Genomic DNA, 19,308 nt, shown 5'->3' on the forward strand with positions numbered 1-19,308 from the left:
TTTAATGGACTATTTTATTTTATTCAATGAGGGAAATTAAAGGTGATTAAAAGAGAAGCAAAATGTGAGACCACATCACAGCAATATCACTGCTCATAGCGAACTTGTGATGTTGAATATGTGCTTTTAGCATACAGAAGTTTTCGGTTCACAGTTACAATAGCTCTGTCAAGCAGTACAATTAGGTCTCATTAGCCTTATGGAAATGAAATCTAGGAAATCACTATAAAACTAAAGAAAATGTTCATACATGAAATCCTGTAAAAATATATTCTACTGGAATTCTAGAACCTACTTTTAAGATTCCTTCATATAAGGAAATACTGGAGAAAAGGAAACAACTAGTCAAGTGTGTAGAACAAAGAAATTACTAGGAAAAATCAAGGTAAGAGGTATATCATTTTCCATATAAAAATAACTCTCCCATTGTGTGAGACAAAGTGGGTGAGGTAATATATTTTATTTCACCACCTTCTGTTGGTGAGAGAGACAAGCTTTGTGCTACATCAGGGTTCTGCAACCATTGGCACACGGCCCATCAGGGAAATCCGCTGGCAGACCGGGATGGTTTGTTTACCTGCAGCGTGCACAGGTTCGGCCAATCGCAGCTCCCACTGGCCGCAGTTCGCTGTTCCAGGCCAATGGGGGCTGCGGGAAGTGGCGCGGGCCGAGGGATGTGCTGGCCGCTGCATCACGCAGCCCCCATTGGCCTGAAATGGCGAACTGTGGCCAGTGGGAGCCGCGATCGGCTGAACCTGTGGATGCTGCAGGTAAACAAACTGTCCCGGTCCGCCAGCGGATTTCCCTGATGGGCCGCGTGCCAAAGGTTGCCGATCACCATTCTAAGGGACCATTCAAGGTGAAGTGGGCCTATTACCACCCTTGTAGTCATAGGACAAAGAGGGGGGTTAGTGGGTTACAAATCGTTGTAATAAGCCATAAATTCAGTGTCTTTATTAAGACCATGATTTTTAGTACCTACCAAAGTTGTGAATTTAAGCTCCCAGGCTGACAGGAAACATGCACAACACTTTCAAAAAACGAGCCCAGGAGTTAAAATTCATAACTGTTTTAGACACCAAAAATCATGGCCTTAATAAAGACACTGGATTTATGGCTTATTGCAGCAATCTATAACACACCAACCCCCTTTTTGTCCTAGACTGTAGAGGTGTTAATGGGCCACTTCATTTTGAATGGTCCCATTAGAGGTCCAGCCCCTACAAGGGGAAGCTCTGATCCACATGCTGATCATAAAGATGGGTGCCAGGTGACATGATGCAGAGTGAGACTCAACACTAGAAGCCATCAGACAAAGAGTAGCTTGAAGATTCCAGCACCATTTACTTTATTTTGCCTTCCTCTCCTTTCAATTTATCTCTTACAAGGAAAATGTGAGAAAATACATTGTAAATAAACGTAATCAAACAAAATTATCTAAAATTAAATTGTCTGTGTTCTTGTTTTTCTTTCCTTCCTTTCTCTTTTTATTAACATTTTCTGTTTCTTTGGTTCTTCTTTCACTCATTCTGTCTTCCAATGTATTCTCTTATTCTTTTTTTCTTTCTGCCTATATCTTTTCTGTTATGAGTATTCTTACACTTCTGTCATTTTTCCATTTCTATTTTCTTCCCCCTTTTCCTAGATCCTACACACATCTTTCTCTCTGCCCTTTCAAATATCTGTAGTTTGGAGGATTCACTCTGCTCCAAAGGTAATGCAACTCTGTTGCACTTGCTTTTTCACAGTGTAGTCTTAGTCTCTCTCTCCTTACTCCTTCTGAGAGAAAACCAGCACATTGCAATAAAATCTTGTTGCCCCAATATACTAGAGCCTGAAGTTTGCCTCAAACCAGTTAGTCTGTCCATCTGTCTGTCTGTCTCTCAGAGGATTGTGGGAATATTTGGGGGTGAGGCTGAAAGTGGGTGTGCTTTGCTGTTCTCTGTTTCTGTTGAGGAAATGGATTGTGGCTTTTTTGTGTTTGTTTAGTTTTGTGGTGCTTGTGGGTTTAATTTCAGGATTTCTTTTGTTTTAGCAGGCTTTTGTCTGCCCTTTGGGCTGGCATAGCCAGCCCTGGGTGGGACGGAGACCTCAGTTTGTTATGGATTCTGAGGGTTTAACCCATCACCATGAGTTGCGGATTTTGCCTCCAGACTCTGGTTCTGTGGAGAAGTGTGTTCTAGTTGTGAGGAAAGTGACTGGGTTTAAAAATGTGAGCTATCCCTCCTGCATGAGAAAGGCTGTTGTGTTTGTTGCCATGCTTCACCTTGTTAAGCAGGTGGTTGTGGCGGGCACTGTTGTGTGGGGTGTTTTTGTCATTATAGTACCACTCTGAATACCTGCTGTTAAAGTCACTATCTCTAATATTCCTCCTTTGTAAGGAAATGAGCAGCTGGCTAGAGACCTGGGGAGTTATGGTACAATCACTAGACCTATTAGGAGGATCCTTTGGGCTGCAAATCCCCAGAAGTTTGGCATAGCTTGTCCTTTCATAGGCAGGTTTATGTGATATTAAACAATGCTTCTGAATTTAAGTTTCCCTGAAGTGTAGGATTGAAGAGTCTGACTGCATTGTGTTTGTTGCCACTGAGGACATGGTCTGTTTTCATTGTGGGTGTCTGACACATTTGGTTAATCAGTGCCCTAAGAAGAGGCAGATCTCCCCAGGGGAATGGTGACCTCTTGCCTGGAAATGTGGGGGTTTCTGAGAGTAAAACACAGGATGGGTGGCTGTTGCAGAGGCTGGGTCCCAACAAGCTCCAGATGTCAAATCTTGGGAGTTGTGCCCCCTTTACAACACAGGGGAGATAGCATTACTGGTTGTGGCTATTGTGCCTGACTGCAAAATGGAGGCTGAGCCTGTTGCTGTGGAATCTGTGGCCGTGGCAGAGGATTCTGGCTTGCTGAGAAAGCCCGAAAGCAAAAAAAGGCTCCAGTTTCTGAGGGTGCTGCAAAGCAGGCTAATTTGGTCAGTGCAGTTGGAAGCACAAGTTTGAGGGTGGTTCTTTGGTTGGGGATGTGGAGAATTTCAGGTATTGCCCCCTCACTTCCAGAAGCCCCCGCAGCCTCTCTGAGGATCCCATCTCGAAGTTGGTGTGAGGGATGATGAACTCACAGATTCTTTGGGACCTGTACTCCCTGAGTGGGGATATACTATGGATGCTATTGGTAGGTTTCTGGATGCGACTAAGGGGAAACATGGAATCGAGATGGCAGATTGATTTCCAGACCTTAACCTGTTTTTGTTGTCTGCTCAGTACTAAGAGATGTGTCTCCGTGTCTGAAGTTGGTGTTTTTGTTTTTATAGGTTTTTTCTTTGTCTTTTTCTTACTTTTTTTCTGATGTGTATTGGTCTGATGGACAATTTTGTGGATCTCTGAATGTAAATGGGTGCAGGAACATTAAAAAATGTATGGCTGTTCTTGAGTACCTGTCACAGAAAAAGGTAGAGGTTTCATTTTTGCAAGAGACTCACCCCACAGATGCAGGCAACCAAACTGATTGGCTTGCTGATTGGACAGGGGTGTGCATTGGGGTACCCGCCCCACATGAGGTCTGAAGGGGTTAAGGTAGCTAGCTAGGCCAGGTAACTCCCTAGGCTGCACCTGGAGGAGGAACCAAGGAGCAGCGATTAATTAGATGAGGTTCAACTGGATGGGAACAGAGGGGCCTGTATGAAACTCAGTAGCTGAGAGCAGCCAGGGGCTTCCGGGAGGGAGTCTGCAGTCACTCCCTGGGAGAAGGAAGGTGTGTTGGGGGCTATAGAAGCAATTACCCTACAGTCACTCCCTGGGAGGAGGGAGTTTAGGTTAGCAAACCTAGAGAGGGGGAGAGCCAGAAAGGTAGGAAGGGCTCAGGGAAAAGCAGAAAGGCATGGAATAGCGTGGATTGTGGGTGCTGAAGTGAGGATCCCTGAGCTGGAACCCGGAATAAAGGGCAGGTCAGGGTTCCCCTAACAGCCACTAAGGAAGTGGCACAGACCATGCAGTGGAGCGTGGATGCTTGGGACAGTTTGCCCTGAAATACTTTGATGGCCTGGAAGGGGCACCTGGAGTTGCAGAGATGGGTGGAGAAACCATCAGAGGAGGGTGCAACACCTAGAAGGAGCCAATCCCTAGCGGATAGCAGGAGGTGCCCCTGGTGGTGAGTGAATCCCGTGATAGTGAGGTTTTTTCAGAGCCATGGGTCCACTGGAGGTGCAGTGTTTGCCTTTTTTTTTTGTGTGTGTGTGTGGACAAGGTGAACTCTGATTTGGTGGTTATGCAGGAAGTTATTCCAGGCCATTTATTGACAGTTTGAGCTACTTCTGAGCAATATCATCTTTTTAAAAATTTAATTTCTATTCTCCTACTGGCAGGGAAGATGGTGGGTTTTTTTTTTTAAGTTTGGATTCTCTTTGAACAAATTGTTTGACTAGTGTTGTTTTAATTTCGGAGGATGATTTTAATTGTACTCTTAATGAGAGATTGGATAGGAATCATTTGGAACTACAGCTACTGTCTGCTCAGCAATGTACAACTCTTACAGACCTCTGACCTGACTGATATGTAGTGGTATTTTCACCTTTATGCACAGCAGTACACCTGGTTGAGTGTTAGCTCTTTCTCTACCATCTGCTTGGACCATTTTTATGATTTTACCCATAATTTGTCTCTTTTGTTTTCTAGTTGTATAGACCCTACTGGGATTTCAGATCAAGGTTCGGTCTTATTTCTGTTGTTTCTTCCTTCTGTGCAAGACTGTCTCCCATACTGGCATTTTAACACTCGTCTTCTGCAAGATGTTCACTTTTGGGACTCTTTCAATTATTTTTGGGGAGCCTTAGTTGCCTCAAAGGATGTTTCCCCCTCTTTGAGGCAATGGAGGTTGGTGGGTAAAGTTAATATTAATGTTTTTGTCACAAATACATGCAGCAGACAACCCTGGGTCTTCACCAGAGCATGGAGGAGTTAGAGTTGGAGATTATAGAACTTGAAAAAGCCTTTCAGGGAAGCCATGATGCTGGGTTGTGTATGAGTGCTTGAAATATAAAAAACAGCTCCCATGGGACTTGTTGGGTAGCAAAGTTCGGGGTGCAGTGGTTAAAGCCCAATTTCAGGGCCTTTCTCAAATGGATGTGCCTAATCAGTTTTTCTTTGGACTGGCAAAGAAACATGAAGAGTGGAAGAGCCAAGTGCTTTCAGATCTTGTGGAGATTAGGAATTCTGCTGTGATTTCTTTTTCCCCCCTCAGACCTGTATGTATCAGAGCCTGTGTGTCCATTTCAGACTTGGCAGCTCCTTGTGGATCTTCCTAGGATCTCAATGTTGGATGTTGACAGACTTGAACAGGACCTGACAGTCAGAATTGACTTCTGCTCTAAATGGCTTTGCTCAAGGAAAACCACTTGGTATTGATGGTTTTCCTATTGAGTTTTATAAGGCCTTTTGGACCCTTGCTACAGGTTTTTCAGGAAAGCATCAGAGAGAAGATATTGCCATTCAGTTGTTGTTGAGCAGTTCTTACCCTGTCGCCTAAGAGGGCAGACCCTGGGGACGTGAAGAATTGGAGACCTGTGTCCCTGCTTTGCTCCAACTATAAACTTTTTTTTAAGGTTGGCAACAGACTGAAAACTGTGATTGATTTACTCATGCACCCTGATCAAACCATTGTGTCCCCAAATTTTCAATCATCTTTTCCTATTGCAGGATGTAATTTTGCCTCAAAAATGTTTAGTTTGCACATTGGATTGATTTCCCTTCTTCAAAAGAAGGCTTTTGATTGTGTAGATCATGGATTTGTTTTGCATCCTTTGTGCTTTTGGTTTTGGACCCATGTTTGTCTCCTACATTCAGTTACTGTATTATGGAATCTATAGTCTACTTAAGGTGAATGCTGTTTTGAGCACCCCCTTTCCAATCTGTAGGGTAATCAGACAGCGTTGTTCCCTGTCTGGTTTATTGTATGTTCTTTCTATTGAGCCTCTGTTATGCATGTTGTGAAAGTGTCTTTCTGGCCTTTCTCTCCCTGTTCCAGCTTCTACTCTGGTGAAAGTCTCCACATAGGCTGACCATGTGATTGTATTTATTACTCATGATTGTGTTGTCCAGATTTTGACTGAATGTCAGCACTTTTTTGAGCAGACTTCTCAGCTTGCATAAATTGTGGGATGAGCAACACACTTCTGCTGGGTTCTTGGGTGATCTGCCCATTGTGGAAGGAGGTTAAGGTCTCATTGATTCTTTTTCTGAGCAGAATCGCTACTTTTCGGTTACAATCCCTGCAGCAGCTATTTGTTGATGAACCTGTTCCTTGAAAGCAACTAGCCTTTGATTTTCTTCAGTAGGTAGCAGGTTTGGGTTTTGATCAGGAACTTTATTTGTTTGACCCTGGGTGCCTCAATTTTGAAGTGTTATCCGGGTTTTATCAAAGATTTTTAATGGTTGGAGATTTTTTTTAAGCTGTGGCTACAGGATAAGTGGCTGAAGTTCTCAGGTCTGCCTACAGAACCTTTTGTTTATAACCTTGCTATGAGGATTCCTAGTCTTATTTCTAGGAGTCTTGTCTCTTTTTTTACTGCAACAGGTGTAATGAAACTGATTCATTTAATTGATTTTACTAATTTTATATTGGCCTCAGCAAATGTCTTGGCTTGGTTTTCATTCTGTTCACTGGGTTTCTCAGTTTTTATCAAAGGTTAAATCAGCCCTTCCTAGGGGCAGTATTGTCAGGCTAGACAGTTGCCTCCTTCAGCGAGCCGTTCTTGATTATACTCCTGTTTCTATTTTCTTGCCTGTTGTTCCTACTGTGGTTTGGGATGTTGACAAGCCTGGCAGCTTGCTTGCCTTGAGTGGGTCTTCTTTACTTTTACTAGCTCAGGCCATAAGTCATTGTATATGCTTGTGGTAAAGATTTGTCATTTTCAAATACTGATTGATTATCCTGATATGGTTTGGAAGCCAGCTTCTGATGATGGATGCCAGCCAGCCTGGTAAACTATATACAAGCCTTGGATTGCAAAGAGGATGGGTGATCTCCAGTAGAGAATTCTTCATTGGGCTATCTCTACAAATGTGTTTGTGCATCATTTGATTCTGGAGGTGTCCGTGTTGTGTCCGTGTTGATTCTGGAGGTGTCCTAAAAAAGGACACTGTTTTTCATCCGTTTCTTGTTTCAGGTTTCAGCTATTATTTGTCTTATGTCAGGGTATTTTTTGGTTATTGTCCTTTGATTTTTCTCCTACTGTATTTATTGTTACTGTTAAGTATAGAGTCACAAACAGATCTGTGTTATGCCTTGCAAATTTTATTTTGGGTCATGCAAAGATGGCCATTTTAAAAAATAGACGGTGTAAATTATTAGGTACTGGGGTTTCCAATATTCTTTGGGTTTTTTTAGATTTTATAGTGGTTTTATGCCTTCATTTGAGATTTAGATATTCTACTATTATAAGCAATTTGGATCAATTTATTTAGCAGTTGCCTATGTGAAATGCATTTTATACTATTTAGGGTGGGTAATTATTTTTGAATTTGTAATATGTTTTCTTCTTTTTCACTGTTTCTGTACTGATTTTTATTAAAAATGTTTTAAAAGTTAAAAAGTCTCTCATTCACACACCCATACACCTACATAGTCTCTCTTTCTTCTTTACACTGTTTCTCTCCCTCACCTTCCTCATCTTCCCCTTCCCCCCTGAGTTGGGCTTGTAAACAGAAGTTTAATGTCAAATACTTTATTATAAACCCACAAACTGTAAAAGCATGGTCAGTGGTTGCAAGCATTATTTAAATGATGGTGCTCCCTCTTGTGGCTTAAGTAAGAAGAGAAAAGTTAGTTAACTAGAGCCAAACACTGGGAAGTATTGCACTCCCCAGTACTAGCTCAGTTGGAGATTATTGCAAGTGTAAAAGAGCAGTAAAACTTGATATCAGAAATCTTTGTTTTCAACGGTTAGGTGATCAAAAATGGCCAAGAACTTATACTGGTTGGCAATGGAGGAAAGATGCTATACAGTACTGCTTCTACTCTCTAAAACTGATTGCACTATTGATGTTATAGAAGGAATGTGTACGTCGGTTGTCATTCTCTCTCTCTTTTACCCATACATACCTGAAAATATTACGTATACATCTTGGCAACTCCATGAAGAATAAAGTTCATTGTGCCCTGGAAATAATTGTTGGGATTTTTTTGTTTGTATTTTTACAGGGAAGAATTGTGAATACTGAAAGGAAATATAGTTTGTGTGCAATGCTAGAAAGCAAATTAAAACTCAGTTCACCACAAACTTTTAAACAAATAAACACATTTCATCCAGCCCTTCCCAGTTCCCTTTCTCGCTTTGTTTTTAGACTGTAGCAACCTCAAGAGTCAAATCATTCATGAGTTGTTGTTTTTTTAATTTTATTTACTGCAAAGTGTGGTGAGTTTGTAATGTGGGAGATGGGCCTGAGACCAACCAAACTTATCTCATCTAAAGGCTACCAAACATCCATTAAATGGGAACAACTTTTAATCCCTATATGTAGCTGGACTCTCTTCAAGCTAGTGGCCTACAGTTGAAAGGCTCTGTAGGCTATTGGCAATGTTCTAAGGTAGCCAGTCACCCAATTAGCACCAACTTAAAATAAGATAACATAAATATAGGCCATATCAAAACACTATATTAAAAAGAACAAAAAGCTTGCAAAGTCAAGCCAATATGCTTGCAAAGCAAAAGTTAGGAAATGCCAGAAGAAAGGTTGCCTATAGAATCTCAATATTGTTCCCCTGCTGAAGCAGGGTTTGAACCCAACAGCTTCACATCCATAGCCCTTCCTCTCCTGGAACTAGAGGAGTAATTACTAGTAGAAGTAGGCTGTTATCCTCTGTGGACCAGCTCCAAGAGGAAGACAACTCTTAGCGGGTTACACAACTATTTGTTATCCATAAGTGGAATATTGAGTATCAGGATTCTTGGGTTCTATTTCTGGCAAAGTGGTGTAGTCTAGGGGCTAGAGCAGTGGTTACAGACAATATAACCAAGCACATAGATTAGACACTTTTATTCTGAAATGCACCATGACAAAGTGCATGCAATTTGGTTCAGCCATATTAGTTGCCTGGGTTCTTTTCCCAGCTTTGCCTGAAATGACCTTGTACTGTCACTTATCATTCCTCCAATTTACATATAACTTCTTGCGGCCTAGGGTAAGGATGATGGGCCTTGGTAAATATTAAGGGTTGTAAAATACTCACATATTAACACAAATCAGGAGGAATGAAATTTAGGAATTGCCTGCCATAGTGGATCAGCCCTATGGTTCATCTAGCCAGGTATCCCATCTCTGAGAGCAGCCAGTACCAGATGCTTCACAGTATGGTGCAAGAAACCCCACATTAGGCAGGTGAAACCAGATGTGGTTTCATCTGCTGGCTCCCATCTCAGGGAATCTTTCCCTAGGCTTCAATGGCTTTCATCCTCCCCTAATCCTATATACAAGCAGATATGACATGAATCTATGTATATGGCAGCTCTATCTTCAACAAGACATCTTCCAATTTTGTTTATTTACTTAGCTACTATATTTGCTTACCAAGTAGTTCCATCAGTCAATGAAATTCCTTTTGCCATTTGATTAGCACTCACCAGAAAGGTCTTGCTTGTTCATTTTATTCCATTCCATTTTACCCCATTCCCTATTTTTAAGGGACAATAGTAGTTTTGTTCTCATCTTTTTATATAGGCAATCCCACTTCTTTTTTTCTTGATTCTTTAAATTAAATCCAAACCAGTTCATACTTGGACAAAGTTTAAGTTTAAGAAATTTAATGACAATCCTAAAGTCTGATAATCCTAATGTTATAGCATGAGAAAATTAAACAATGGGATACATTCCATAATAGGACAGGTTAAATTAGAGACTAATTTCTAATATTGTTGATGGAGAATTGCATTCCTAATTATTCCTTCCCACAGCACTATAAATGTGAAGATTTGATATGCTTCTGTTTTTTTATCAATTGTAAATAACTGTAGATGTTTTATGGTATTATATGAAGCAGAATTAAACTACCATAAAGTTTGTGTGTGGTGATAATTGCAATTTAACTGCATGGTCATTACAAGATATTTTAATTAATGCAATCATCATACTGTGGCATATAAACTGTGCATAATATCTTACTGACTATATGACAATAGGGTTGACAGAACTGTGAGAATTGGAATTCTACCAGTTTTTGAGATTCCCCCCCCCCCCTAAATATTCTGCAGTATTTGTTTAAGCAAATTCAGTCCAAACACATGAAAACACGTTTTAATCTTGTTTAGTTTAATTTCTGTAGAAGATTTTAGGCCTTCTTCTTCCACATACCTGAGCTATATCATTCCCTCTTTGAGATCTTCCCCCACAGATTTGTAAATCCCCAACTCATCAGAGATCTTTCAGAGATCTAAATTCTGACTTTCCCCTCTCTATCAGAGTACAGGGTTGGTTCTAGAGTCCTATTACTGGGGTGGGGCGCAAGTGGGTGTTTTGCAGCTTTTGGATGTTGCTATTTAAAAAAACAAACAAGATTCCAGGGGCTAGTTATACTCCTGGAAAATACTGGATTATAAGATTTAAAAAAATTAAAATGTAACTACCGTGTCAGTATTTTGCTATGTTGTATAACTTTATATATAGGATGAAGACTCTCCAATCTCCTGCTGTTCCACTGTTTAAATGGCATAACTTTATACATATTTTGGACTTTCTGATAATAATTTGGGGCCCCTTGAAGATTGTTTTGGAAGAGGGAAAATATTCCCCCCCCCAACCCTCCTCCCCATGGTACCTAGCCTGCCAGGATATATTTAAGGAAAATGGAATGCAGGCCTTTTGGTCTTAAAATCATATTACTTATATGCAGAATAGGCCGCTGGAGACAAGATAATGTAGAATAGGCCGCTGGAGACATGAATTTTTCATGTGCACAACAGTTTAATGAAGCAATAGAGTGACAACAAGGAATGAGCTAGTGAGGAAAGGCAGTAGTAGATTCAGCGCACATGTAAAATTAATGGTTCAAAAATGACAGCCACCAGTGAACATTTAGAAAAGACAGATTGGATGCAGTGGACTGCATGATATGAGTATGCAAGTCTGAGTTGCTCAGATAACAAGCAAATAAGAAGAGTTAACTTTATAGACAGACTCTGGTAGCAAGACTAGGCTTGTCAGACATCCAGTTTTGGACAGGAATGCCGGTCAAAAAGGGATCCTGGCAGCTCCGGTCAACACTGCTGACCGGGCCGTTAAAAGTCTGGTTGGTAACGCAGCAGGTCCCTGCTTGCCCTGGCTCTGCGCAGCTCCTGGAAGTGGCTGGCATGTCCCTGTGGCCCCTAGATGGAGGGGCAATCAGGGAAGCTCCGGGTGCTGCCCCCGCTCCCAGCACCTGCTCTGCAGCTCCCATTGGCTGGTGTCCCAGCTTTGGAGGTTGGATCCTGAGAAGTGGGGCTTCCTGCCCCTTCCTTTCCTTCCCTCTTTTTTATGAAATTGAGTGTTTATAGGAAATATATTTCTAATATAATTCACATATGATATTAGTCTTTCAGTAATACATTGGTGCACACAAGGTACAGGACCATGATCCAATTAATATCTTGTCTAGGGTGTGACCCTTAGTATGGAGCATCTCCTATTTAATACATATATATTGCCATGATTTGTACCTCAGTGACTAATAGGAATAATGAGATATAATGGTGAACTGATAGACTCTTTCATACAAAAGATACAACGTAGTGCCAAATATTACTAAATGAAAATGTGGGTTCATATTATTATTTATTATATTTGCACTGCTATAGCACCTAGGAGCCCTAGTCAAGGACGCCATTGTGCCAGGCACTGTACAAACACAGAACAAGCAAATAAAAAAAAGATGGTCTTTACCCCAAGAAGTTTACAATCTAACTGTAAGACAAGAGACAACAGGTGGATAAAGATAGATGGTTGAGGACAATGAGACAATATTGGCCAGCATGATAGGCAGTTGTCACAACATATGTATTTATATCTGTTTATGTCAGAGAGACAGATGTATAATTTTCTTGGTGTTAATAGAATTTATTATTTGAAATAGATGTAATTAAACTTACATTTTGCATGACAGCAATGCAAGTCTCCATTATGGTAACTGTTCAGAATGTGATATAGTAGCTGCACTGAACATGCTACATTGATCCAGTCATAAAGGAATCACAAAGTTTTTACACATTCAAAATTTTTACTTGATGTACATAATGGAAAAATAAGATTAAGTTGCTGTCTCCAGCATTCAGCAGGTTCCTTAATTACTTTAACTATCTGTATAACACTGAAAGTCCCAGATATGAAGGTCTCTCTGGAAAACTGCAGTTAATTAAATACATATTGGTGAGTCTTGCCTTCCTGAGGACACTCTGGTATCTCATTCCTTCTTTGTGTCTCACCATTTGTATTTATAGTGGAAGCAGCTAACAACCTTGTTTGTTGAATTGGGTACATGAAATATGGATAGTAGATTTGCCCAGTCCCTTACTCATCGCAACTCTGGCCAACCTTCCTAATATGGCCAGGGGGTCTGTCCTTCATTCTTAATAAAATCAGAGTTAAAATCAAAGTTAAACTAAGATGTAGGGTATTGTACTATTCTAAACTGGTGGCATTATTTATTTATTTCCCCCCATATGCCTTTCTTTATCTTTAGGTAAACAAGATATGTGGTCATCCTGTGAGAAAGACGACATTGTCCCCAGGTTATTCTGATCAGAACAAAGATAATCAAGGGATGAAGATGTCTGCAAGAGACAATGAAGAAACACTGGCCAACAGAAGAAAGTAAGACATTAGTTTTACAACCAGAAAGAAAGAAGAAAGTAAGCCATTAATTTTACAACAGAATAGATTGTATTCAATACAATGAAATGCATTAGTAGAGAATAAGAGATTGAAAAGAATGCAACTTTACATTTCAATGGTACTACATGTTCTACTACATTTTTAAAATATAGTCATTTTAGAAGACCTAGATTTTTGTTTACTGAAATAATGGATGAATAAGCAGGGACATTTACTGTGGTTTAAAGCATTTAGAAGAATTGACAGTGCTGCTAAAACAGCAGCGGTGTGTGTGTGTGTGTGAGAGAGAGAGAGACTGCATAATGTAGTTAATTGGCATAGCAATGTGGATTACCAAATGTGTCGAAAAAGTGATTGTCCCTTTTATCAGTAGTCTATTTGTATGATGAGGCTAGTGCTGAATTGATCAGAAATAGGAGGGTGAATGGGTTTGTTCTCATATACTCTCCTTTCTCGTGCGCTAAATGCAATTACTGAGCATCTAAGGCTAAATCCGGAAGTCCTTACTCAGGCTAAAGTCCTATTTATGAGTATGGGGCTTATGCCTATGTAACACTAAGTTAAAATAAAGTAGAGACTTCAGGATTTGACCCTTAATTATGACTGCTGCAGAATTATTACTCCTCTTCCTCCTGCAAAGAGTAGCAGTAGTATTGCAGTAGCACCTAGAGGCCACAGTCAGGATATCAGAGTATCATAGGAGGAGCCCCATTGTGCGTGGTTTTACACAAACACACACAAAAACCCACAGCTCCTGCCCTAAAGAGCTTACAGTCTGTAAATGTAGCAGTAGGTATATGGAAAACCCCTACTACTGGCTGTGTTGTCTTGTGGGCTCATAAGAAGGAGATAGTGTCTGGAGTCTAAGGAGTAAGGTTTTATTAGAACTAAACAGTTACATAAGACAAAGAGCCATATTTTCCTAGCTGCTTCCAACCAGTTCTCACAAGCATGTGCTCTGTTCTTAAATATTCTTAACGCTGGCATGCATACAGTGATGTTCCCCTCTGGTGTTATCTGGACCGGTGATATGTTAGGTCATCCCAATCCTAGACTCTGGGAGCCAGCCTTACTCTGCTCTGCTGTGAGAACCCCAACTCCCGGGCTGTTCACGCACTGCCTCTGGCACATAAACTGCTCCCAGCTACTTGCAACCAAATGACACTAGCCAATATCTCCAGTTCCAGACACAACCCTAGGAACCTCCATCTTGCAGTGTCCAGTAATGCCCACTGGATGCTGCAAGCTTATATGAGTTTGTCAATTTAACAAAGAAATTGATATGTATCAGGCTTGTTATCCCAAGGAGAGCCTCTGACATGCTTCAACCAAACACACTGCTTCAGGTAGAATAAACAAACAGATTTATTAACTATAAAGATAGATTTTAAGTGATTATAAGTCAAAGAATAACAAGTCAGATTTGGTCAAATGAAATAAAAGCAAAACACATTCTAAGCTGATCTTAACACTTTCAATGCCCATACAAACGTAGGTGCTTCTCACCACAGGCTGGCTGGGTGCTCTTCAGCCAGGCTCTCCCCTTTGATCAGTGCTTCAGTCGCTTAGTGTGGTGTCTGAAGATGTAGGTGGAAGAGAGAGAGAGAGCATGGCAAATGTCTCTCCCTTTTATCATGTCCTTTCTTCCCTCTTGGCTTTGCCACCCCACCTGCAGAATCAAGTGAGCATTACCTCATCGCAGTTCCAAACTGACCAAAGGAAGGGCGGGGTGACTCCCTCGAGAGTCTAAGGGTATGTCTACACTGGCAAGTTTCTGCACACAAGTTATACCACTTTTATTAAAGCAATGGAATTAAACCACTGTTGCGTGTCCACACTGTGCTCCTTGTGACGGTGGAGCGCATCTACATTAGCAGCTCTTGCAACGGCAAAGAGAGCAGTGCATTGTGGTAGCTATCCCACTGTGCAACTGGCCGCAGGGTGCTTTGGGAAGGGTTTGCAATGCCTCATGAGGAAGGCACAGCGTCACATGATACAGGTTTCCCAATCCCATTGTTCCATTGCCAGCTGCTTTTCAACTGAAGTGTGGGGGGTGGGGTGGGGCAGAGTGTATGACAGGGAGTGTGTCTGTGTATGGGGAGAGACAGTGTGTTTTGGGGGACAGAGTGTGTGTCAGCATGCTGTCTTGTAAGTTCAGGCAGCGGCAGAAAGCAACCAGTCCTGAGGCAGGGTGAGGGGGAAACCCTGATATCAGCCTGTCTCCCTCCCCAGCTCTCTGCACAGCAATCTGTCTCTCTCTCTCTACACACACACACACACACACACACACACACACACACACCTTCCTCTGTGTTCAACAGCACGAGCATTCCACATTAATGGTTTGCTTTGTGTCCCGGAGCAGATCAGCACAGCATACAAGGACTGTCAGAAACAGAGCTTTGAAAGGAGAGGGGAGCCTATCTCCAGGGCAGCCGAGTTCAAAACAATGAGCATAGCTACCAGCGCTGGTGCACAGTCTACACTGGCACTTTACAGCACTGAAACTTCCTGTGCTCAGGGGGGTATTTTTCTGTTCTTGAGTCTCCAGGGAGATTTAAGTGTTCTCCGACTGGTTTTTTAAAGTTACAATTCTTGATGTCTGATTTGTGTCCATTTATTCTTTTGCGTAGAGACTGTCTGGTTTGGCCAATGTACACGGCAGAGGGGCATTGCTGGCTGGTGTGGTTAGGTCCTATGATGGTGTCCCTTGAATAGATATGTGGACAGAGTTGGCAACGGGGTTTGTTGCAGGGATTGGTTCCTGGGTTAGTGTTTTTGTTGTGTGGTATGTAGTTGCTGGTGAGTATTTGCTTCAGGTTGGGGGGCCCTGGACACTCAATAGCAGACTTAAAAGTGGCAATTCTTCAACAAAAAAACTTCAAAAACAGACTCCAATGAGAAACAGCAGAACTGGAATTAATTTGCAAACGGGACACCATCAAATTAGGCTTGAATAAAGACTGGGAGTGAACAGGTCACTACAAAAAGTAATTTTCCCTCTGCTGATACTTATACCTTCTTGTCAACTGTTGGAAATGGGCCACCTTGACTCCATTGGCCTCATTAGCACTACAAAAGTAATTTTCTCTCCCTTGGTATTCACCCCTTCTTGTCAACTGTTGAGAATAGGCCACTCCCACCTTAATTGAATTGGCCTCGTTAGCACTGACACCCCCTCCCCCCTTGGTAAGGCAACTCCCATCTTTTCATGTGCTATATAATATATATTCTGCTCACTGTATTTTTCACTTCATGCATCCGATGAAGTGGGTTTTAGCCCACGAAAGTTTATGCCCAAATAAATTTGTTAGTGTCTAAGGTGCCACAAGGACTCTTTGTTGTTTTTGCTATTGGGCTTGTTACCCCAAGAACAGATCTGGCGTCCCAGAGTAGCCCTTCTGTTGCTTACTTCTGGATTCCCCAAATGTTAACCTATATTATCTCTTTCTGCAAGGTGAAAGGAGGGGGCCCACCCTAGTGAAATTGCCAGGGTTTACCAGAGATTTCTCTATGCCTTTCAGGAAATCTTTCAGAACAGACTAGATCTGTTCTCCCTTGGGAGAAAATGGATACAGCCCTCCACTCAAAAGATTGACACCCAGGAAGTTATTTTCCAAAACAAAGTTTTTTCTTTCTTTAGTGTAACTAATCTTCCCTAGTACAGTTAATCTAAACATGAATTAAAACATAATCATAAATCCCTTAGCTCAGGTATACAAGTTAAGTACCCAAGACTGTAATGTCATACAGTTGGAAAGTTGATTATGTTCTGCACATGTTGATCAGTCATATGTATGACACGGACAGCAATCTTAATAAACTCTAAGCTTTATACATAGTAAGTAACATGAACATACCCACCACAGACACTCATCTTTATTATCCGAAGCATACACATTCGTTAACCATATTTCTGTTCTATATACTATACTATGACAGGCAAGCTTACTCTCCAAAGTCGTCTTCCATCTGCTATGTCTTAAGGATCCTTTTCTGTTCTGTCCCAGCATCCCATGGCTACTGCTGTCACTCTTTGGTTGCCTCTGCTGCTGTTTCTGACTTCTTTGCTCTTCTAGGTTTTTTCTGATCTCTTCTGTGTCGTCTTCTTCTCCTGCTCCTATCTTGACTAACTTTTGCCTGCCTGCTCTCTGCCTTATATACAGTTTTTGGCCTGTTCTGATTGGCTTATTTTTCAATCCTATCATTAGCATATCTATCCTCCAATCACCTTCAGACCACCTCTGATTGGTCCATAATTATAGACCAATCATATCTGCTAAATCTATGGTGACCCTCACATGTTTTTGGACTGAGTATGCCTGACTGATCCTTCCCTAGTTTTCCCTACCTTTACCTAACCTCAGCCCATATTTGCCCAGCAACACATCAGTCATAAGCTGAACTGCTTGGAATACTGACTGTCCTTGGCTGTGCCCCAACATTGATCGCACACTTAAAATTACCAGACTTTTAATAAAGATACTGGATTTATGGCTTACTACAACCAATCTGAACCCACTAACCCCCTTTTTTGTCCTATGACTGCAGAGGTGTTAGCAGGCCACTTCACCTTGAATGGTCTCTTAGAATATGTGTTAACTACTTATGCTAAACAATCTGTTCCACTTTGTGACACTCTGAGTACCTTTCCCAGACCTGAAGAAGAGCTCTGTGTAGCTTGAAAGTTTGTCTCTTTCACCAGCAGAAGTTGGTTCAATAAAAGATATTACCTCATCCACCTTGTGTCTCTAGATAAAAATATTGATTTTTAAATGACTGACTATATATAAACTTTCATTTGTTTTAATTTCAAATGGATAGCACTTAATAGAACTTATTCTTCATACTCTTTTTAAGCATCATCTTGTTCAAACATACATTTGTAGCATAATTTTGTCTGTCTCCAACCTCTGTGTAGAAGTTAACAGAGTGTTGCTTGTTGGTTTGCAGGGCAGTGAGTATTGCATTGATGACTTTCTACATATCTGTAGGTCATAGATAATCCTACATATTGTGAAATGTTGAATCATAATAAATACATATTTATATTTTCACAGCAGGTATGGGTCTTCCATTGAGAGATTTTCATTACACTAGCAAATAGTTTATAAAAATGAATATCATAGCCCAGTTACCAATTACGTCCAGTAACTTAATAGGTATTTATTTATTTTTTATTTCAGTGTCCCCAGTTTTAGGCATCTTGACAATTATTTAAAATAAATACATAAAATAATATTCCAACAGCAGAACATGCCACAAAAATTGAAATAAATGATCCAAACAGTAATTTAAACAGCCAAAAAAATACCATCTCCACCCTAAACCTGGCTTTCCCAAAACTTCATCTGTCCCATAAACCATAACCAATAGATAGTCTTTGTATAATAGTTTAAAGTCAGTAAAGAGCTACTGGATATTCAGCACTTCTGAAAATCGGGCCACTTGTGTAGGTGGCTAAGTATTGGAGTTAGGAGCCTACCTTTAGACATGCATTTTTGGAAATATTAGCTTATTGCTACACATGTAGAGTTGCCTCCCAGAGCAGCAGTCTGTGATTTGGTTTGACTTTCACTGACTGAGTAGTCTTTCTTTTAAGGCATCTAATATATCTAGAAAGTATATTGACGAATAGATTAATAAATGAGAGCCAATAGACGGGGTGACAAAAAATGATACATTCTTTTATTTCTTGTTACAATGTGTAGCAGTTTGATTGCTCATTATTATTAATTGATTGCTAATTATTTTACCTGTGTTTGTTTGTTTTGGTAGAGAATTTATGAAAAGTCTACGGCTGTACAAGACATTCTATGGAGGCCTGGCTGATCAGCTGTGTATCAATGAGTTAGCAGCTGCTGATGGGCTAGCATGTTGGAATGGTGAAGATGTTGTAAGAAGGTACTTTTTCACTCTGTGATCTATAAGAACACTTTTTTATATTTTTCCATATTTATTTTTTCTCCAAATTTATTTCCTGATGGAGTAACATTAAATATTTGTATTTTGGTTAAGAACCATTGCTTTAGGAAAATCTTCCCCTCTATCAAGCTTAAAATACTAAAATCTGTCCACATCTTTGTTTTGAGAAAATATGACGCTTAGTGGTCCTCCAACGTTTTGAGCTACCCATTTCTAAAGCTCACCTGGCTGGCATTTGTGTTGGCTATTGAGAAAAGGTAGGTTTAACATTTGCAAAATTAAGTCAGAAGCAGGGGAACAGGATTTTTGTTTGAGATTGTGAAAGTTCAAAGCTGGTATGTTTAAATGCTCCCTCTAGTATTTACAGCATGGTAACAAACTTCAACCATTTATTTAAAACTTTATCTGACTGTAAGGAATAAAATAATCCTTAATGAATGTGGTTTCTCATGAGAGTGCTAAAAGTTAAGATACTAAGATAAACTGTTTTAAAGGTGAAACAAATAAATTATTGAACAGTGGCTTGGGAGCAGTC

General features: G+C 40.6%; 1 protein-coding gene across 1 annotated transcript in view; it reads left to right on the forward strand.

Moving 5' to 3' along the window:
- Window positions 1-19,308, forward strand: part of GPC5 (glypican 5) — a 985,999-nt gene that overhangs the window by 188,459 nt on the left and 778,232 nt on the right. The window contains exons 4-5 of the mRNA XM_026662819.1: window positions 12,697-12,827; window positions 18,627-18,752. Coding sequence (XP_026518604.1) covers window positions 12,697-12,827; window positions 18,627-18,752 — 257 coding nt within the window. The remainder of the gene's footprint in view (window positions 1-12,696; window positions 12,828-18,626; window positions 18,753-19,308) is intronic.

Source organism: Terrapene carolina, unplaced genomic scaffold (assembly GCF_002925995.2).
Source record: "Terrapene carolina triunguis isolate 2854851 unplaced genomic scaffold, T_m_triunguis-2.0 Scaffold21, whole genome shotgun sequence".
NCBI classification, from domain to species: Eukaryota; Metazoa; Chordata; order Testudines; family Emydidae; genus Terrapene; species Terrapene triunguis.